The sequence below is a fragment of the Setaria italica genome, chromosome I (assembly GCF_000263155.2).
Source record: "Setaria italica strain Yugu1 chromosome I, Setaria_italica_v2.0, whole genome shotgun sequence".
In the NCBI taxonomy this organism is placed as follows: domain Eukaryota; kingdom Viridiplantae; phylum Streptophyta; class Magnoliopsida; order Poales; family Poaceae; genus Setaria; species Setaria italica.
Genome location: NC_028450.1, coordinates 40,461,297 through 40,467,264, shown reverse-complemented (window position 1 = coordinate 40,467,264; position 5,968 = coordinate 40,461,297). Strand labels below are relative to the sequence as shown.

Genomic DNA, 5,968 nt, shown 5'->3' with positions numbered 1-5,968 from the left:
AGTTTTAAAAATTGGCAGGCAGCATCGGTGATAATTTTGAGGGGGGTGACAGCCTGACAGGCGGCTGCTGCTAGCGCGGGGGCCACGAGCAGCCAATCATCATTTCACTGGCCAGTCAGTCGCCACGGTCCTTTGTGCTTTGCTTCGCTTTTGACCGAATCTTGACCACCCCCTTCCTTCAATTCGTTCGTTGCTTCCCACTGTTCGCAACGCCAACACTTGTTCCGGTATCCACGGAGCACACGGTGCACGGCACTCCTCCCTCTGCGTGTCAGGGAGGCGTCAGCCTTGGGCCTTCACCTTAGACGTTTGCGCTGCTTATTTTTAAGCACCCGTCACATCGATGTTTAGATACTAATTAGAAGTATTAAACGTAGACTATTTATAAAACCCACCGCATAAGCGGAGGCTAAACGGCGAGACGAATCTATTAAGCCTACTCCTAATTAGTATCTAAACATTCGATGTGACACGTGCTAAAAATAAGCAAACGGAACCAAACAGCCCCTTAATTTCTCAGATCATCGCTACTCCTGTGCATCGTAGCTTACCTCTTTTCATCTTTCACATAGACAGCAGTGCGTGCCTAGTCAAGAGCCAGGACCATGAGTTACCAGTGCCTTCTTTAGTACTACAACACATGCTGGTTGGCTCGATCCATCCAAGGGAAACGCTGGAACAATGTCATCTTCGGATAGGACTAGGAGCGCGCGTCGCAGCGAGAGACGCTTCACTCGTCGAGTGAAGAAGCCTGGTTATGGGATTCCCGTCTGCCACCGAGGGACATCTATTACGAAAGATGCTCCTCTCTGTGTTATTCGGCAACGTAATCTCATTTTAAACTTGTCATACAGTTCGATAACACCAGGCGGCCCGGTTAGGGGCACTATGCATGAATCAGGCCCCGGTTGACCTAAAAAAAACTTGCATGCTTTAATAGGGGCGTATTTTGTTTTAAAAATATTGAGATTTTTCTGGAGGATTGGTTAATTGTTCAGGTTTACAATAAACTGGATAAATCATAAATACGACTTTATTTTTTAAAAAAAAGCGAGGAAAAAAGGTCAGAAAAAACAAAACAAGAGCCGCCTCATCATCAAGAAGAGAAGAAGCTCTCCACTCCACCTGTCCGCCCGCTTCCTCAAAAGGACGGAGGACGGGAGGAGGGAAGAAACGAGCCCGCCCGCAACTCCGCGCGAGCAAAGAGCCACCCCCACCTCACGTTGCGGCCTCCACCTCCACCCACCCGGCCACCCCCGGAATAGGCAGCAGCAGCAGCCAGCCGGCCATTCGGGGAGGCCCATGCGGCGGGGGCAGGGGGGAGGGTAGAATGGGCAACGTCACGTCGTCGGTGGCGGCGCGGCTGGCCTTCTTCCCGCCGGAGCCGGCGACGTACGGCGTCGAGCCCGCCCAGGGCGGCGCGGGCGGGGACGGGCTGCTGCGGATGACGGGGGTCTCGCCGGACGCCGGCGTCGAGGTGCGCGCGCTGCCCACCAGGGCCGGCACGCGCGTCGTCTCCGCCTTCTGGCGCCACCCCGCCGCGCGCCTCACGCTGCTCTACTCCCACGGCAACGCCGCCGACCTCGGCCAGATGCTCGGCCTCTTCCTCGAGCTCCGGGCGCACCTCCGCGTCAACATCATGAGGTCCGAGAGCTCGCGCACCACCCTGCCTACCCTCCATTGCTTCTGCTCGTTTCTTCCAAGCATTTTTTTCCCCAGTATTTTTGCGGGAGTGGATTCGGCTTGGCGAGCTGTTCGTTGCTAGCGCGCCATGAAATTACACACGTAAATTTATTTTGATCGCTACTGGACATGTTGTTTTGATTCGAAGGGGGTTTAATTGAATTGTCCTCTTTGTTTGCAAGTTAGCCAGTTTTCTACTACAATAGTTTGATGGTGTTTTCGGGGCTTTTTAATTGATTTTGAGGAGATCTGATTTTGTCTGTTCTTAAACAATCGGTTCAATTGAATCATTAAAAGGTGCTAAAGTGAGGTACTCCTATTATTTAATTCTCCTTTGATCGCAGTAAATCTACTTAGCGTGCAGTTAGGCATGACGCTGATGGTTGCTTCCGCTTCCACGTTACCAATCAATTGGTTGATTAAATCTAACCATGACCTCATGTGCTGTTGTTTAATTTTCCTTTCATGAATAGCTGGGTACCTCGATTTGTTTTCTGCATGGTAGTCAGTTGCTGTACTGATCTCCTTACCACACAAGTAACTTCTTACTTTCTTATCTACTTGGGGAAGGCATGAGGCATCTGAGGTTATTGTGAAGAAGATCCAACAGTTCCAATTATTGTACTATATCGTTTGTTAGCTCTTGTTCTGTTTCAGATAAATGCTGCACTGGGTCCTGGTGTACCCCTGCTGCTCTTGCCTTGAGCAATTTCAGTTAGTTACCAGTCACCACTCTGAAACAGCATTAGATGTGCTACTGTGGAAATATTGCGAAAGTTGTGCCCTAGTGGTGTTGTATATGCGTGAATCAGGCTCAGTTTTATGCCAATTGTCGTTGTGACTCTGTAAAATATCGAGAGTTGCAGACTATAGAACTACTTGTGCAGCATAAGAGCACAAGGTTGACGGTTCTTTTTCTAGCTCATTATTTCTGCTCAATCAAAGAAAACCGTCAGGATATACCTGCGAAATTTTGCATCACCAAATCCAAGTTTCATAGGCAGTTGGGTGTATAAGTTTCGAGTGATCTAGTCGACAGATTAACTTTCAAGTTGTGACATATTCCTACTGTTTTATTTTAGGAACAAAAGTTTTTCCACAGCAGAAAAGTTGCTATCTGGATTTTATGGGATGCTGACTTTTCTTTACAACAAGAAAACATTTACTATTACATTGGATCACTTGCCGACATTTTTCATTTGATATGTGTTACATGTGACTAAAGCTGTTTCCTCTGTTTTCTTTTCAGCTATGATTATTCAGGCTATGGTGCTTCTACAGGAAAAGTAAGTTTCTAAAAGAGCTGAAGTGTGGTTCCCTTGTTGCTTAAATTTGCCGTTAAGTTGTCTTTTTGGATTAGATTGTCATGTCGTATCATCACAAATTATTTTCTGTTTTGGGATCATGATGTCTCCTGTGTCTGACTGTACCACATTGTTAGTGATGACTCCTACTATCAACTGTTTGATTGGACTGTTCCCTATCCTTTTAGCGTAATCAACCCCATGCTCTTCAATAGGTGTGTGGGCACCTTTTCTCAAAGTAAATAATTATTGTACACTATCTTCATTAGTCTCATCCAGGACAGGACTTTTGCAAATGGCTGGTTAGCCTCTTTCAATTTTCACCTTCATTATCAATGCTCCCCAAAGAACGGTTCACGATTGCTTTCTGGTTGTAGATCATGATGTGCCTTTGTTCTGGTAGCTATACTTTTCTCAAAGTTTTTAAACTAAGGGACCATCGGCTCCGTTTATAGGTGATCATGCCTACTCAAGAACTTGCTCAGACTGTGAACAATAAAGTTGCATGTGTGCTTGTTCCCGTGAGCCACGAATAGATTTATGAACTAATGAACACTTCGATTTACAAATGAATAAATGATGGTAGGCACGTTCCTGTCTATGTACCTTTGCGCCTAGCTGTATCTGTTTTCCAGGTCGGAATACATATTGACTGTGTTCCTTTTGTGGTCTAACAGCCATCAGAGTACAACACATACTATGACATAGAGGCTGTTTATGAGTGCTTGAAAAAGGAGTATGGGATAGAAGAAGAGGATTTAATCCTGTATGGGCAATCAGTTGGAAGTGGACCAACATTGCATTTGGCCTCACGTTTGGAAAAGTTAAGAGGGGTTGTCCTTCACAGCGGTATACTCTCTGGCATACGGGTTCTCTATCCAGTGAAAGTGACACTTTGGTTTGATATCTTCAAGGCAAGTCTGGACCATAATTTGATAATTTCCCTTCTGTTCCAGAACAGTCCTTACTTTATAATTCTAATCTGTTAATTTTATAATTTCACTTCTGTTCCAGAACAGTGCTTACTTTATCATCCTAATCTGGTTAACTGTCATGTGTTTACAGAACATCGACAAAATAAAGCAGGTCGACTGCCCTGTGTTAGTCATACATGTGAGTAGGCCTTTAATCTTGTTTTTCTTAATCTGAAGTCTTCTGAACCTTTTCCTTTCTGATCTCTATTTCTCTAGTCATATTTTTTTGTTAGTCACTGTGTTACAGTGTTAGTATCTGTATTACAAATGTTGATATTCCTCTTATACAATTTTATGATTCTGCTCCTTTTAAAAACAAGAATTGCATCTTTGCACTCTCTGAAAATAATGAAGATTCGCAATTATAAACATTCTACGACGGCCCAATGTAGTTACTCTTGAATAAATTTTCCTTGAATAATGGATATGTTGCTTTGATAAAGGGATAGTGAATCTGTTGCTTTGGAAAAGGAAAAAAAATATGTTGCTTTGACTAACCTCAACAAATTGGTTTCTAGCATTTCTTGTATAGTATTGTATCCTGTGTCTGTTTTGACTTGCAAATGAACGACCAAGGGTACTATATAGGCTTGCTGCTTCATACTCGAAATTGTAATAGCCTGTCTTTGTGCGTTCTGGCGTGATTATCCATTCCAGTGTCAAGTCACTTGTGAGTCTGTGCATCAATTAATTCATTCATCTGTACACCTCTCCGATTAGTCAGGAGCTATGCCCCTATATGGTCCTTATTCGTAACTACATTCAATCCATTTCCAAGTATTTATTTATTTTTTCAAATGCATTGTTGAACAATGTCTCGGGTCCCATGAACTATCTTTGAACAAGTCATGAGACCAAAAGTTCTCAGGTTGTCGATTATCACTTGCAAGTTGCAAGTAGTGTTTATTGTTTGTATCTTGACTTGCTGAACCATGCATACATGCATATATGACAGGGGACTGCCGATGACATCGTCGACTTCACTCACGGCAAGCGCCTGTGGGAGCTAGCAAAGGAGAAGTACGAGCCCCTATGGATCAAAGGCGGTGGTCACTGCAACCTGGAAACCTACCCCGAGTACATCAGGCACTTGCGCAAGTTCATAAACGCGATGGAGAAGCTCGCGAAAGACAAGGCGCCCAAGGCACCCCAGATGCTGCCTTCGTCGAGCATGACCGAAGTGAAACACAACAAGTGCTTGAGATTCGGGAAGAGATGAGACGAACCCGCTTCGATCATTCGCCGACTTTTAGCCGTCACTACTCACTAACCATCCATGTTGCTGCTGCTCATGTATGCAAGTTGAAGAGATGGCAGGAGAGGTCAGCCAAGCGGCAGGGACTCCCCCTTGTTGGTGACTCTGGTGCATGCGCCCCCAGGAAATGCAGTGCAGCAACCCCTAGCTTGTGATCCCGTGTGAGTTCAGGTTAGACAGACTCGTGGCTGCAGTGTGCTGGATCGGAGATGCCTTTGTTTTTTCTTGTGGGCGCCACAGATTAGCCTGTTCCTAGCTCTCTTTTTTTTTTCATTTCTTACTTTTGTTACCTGTGTATTGTAGTCATCGTGCAAAAGGATTCGTTCTAATTGTTAATTGTAAGTTTGCAACAAAGTGCACTGTGAGCAGCTGACGGGAGACCACCACCTCAGCAGGTCCTTGCCAAGCAGGAACCCGTTTGGGTGGGTAATTTGTTGGCGCCTGCCTGGCAGGGAGCAGGCCAGTTTCATCCATGGGCCGTGATGAAGGAAGTGTCATTGGGCTGCTTTCGCGGCCGTCGTGTTTTGGGAGGGGTTGAGGTCCAGCCAGGCCAGCCCGCGACACGCGACGATGTCAGCTCAGCTTTGCCTTTTCGCGTGCGTGCGTGGCTGACCTAGCGCCCGGTGCCACACTGACCTCGACGCCCCCCGTAATGAGTTGCTGCGGGCGCGGCTCGTTGCCAGCTGTGAGGCGGGGCGTGGCGTATTCTCAATCTCACAAAGAGACAGAGCGCACGTGGTGTCGTGACCGTG

At 46.1% G+C, this 5,968-nt stretch overlaps 1 protein-coding gene across 1 annotated transcript; it reads left to right on the top strand.

Moving 5' to 3' along the window:
- The first annotated feature begins 1,127 nt into the window (after positions 1-1,127).
- Positions 1,128-5,570, top strand: LOC101785018 (protein ABHD17C). The gene is made up of 5 exons (XM_004954164.3): positions 1,128-1,644; positions 2,933-2,969; positions 3,665-3,901; positions 4,053-4,100; positions 4,917-5,570. The coding sequence occupies exons 1-5, from the start codon at positions 1,331-1,333 to the stop codon at positions 5,178-5,180; spliced, it is 900 nt and encodes a 299-aa protein (XP_004954221.1). The 5' UTR covers positions 1,128-1,330; the 3' UTR covers positions 5,181-5,570.
- Positions 5,571-5,968: the final 398 nt, after the last annotated feature.

Bases quoted from the DNA above. Each gene is read 5' to 3' on its own strand.
- LOC101785018 (XM_004954164.3), top strand. From the start codon at position 1,331: ATGGGCAACGTCACGTCGTCGGTGGCGGCGCGGCTGGCCTTCTTCCCG. The intron at 2,970-3,664 runs GTAAGTTTCTAA...GTGGTCTAACAG, and splicing joins ATGGTGCTTCTACAGGAAAA to CCATCAGAGTACAACACATA. The intron at 4,101-4,916 runs GTGAGTAGGCCT...CATATATGACAG, and splicing joins GCCCTGTGTTAGTCATACAT to GGGACTGCCGATGACATCGT.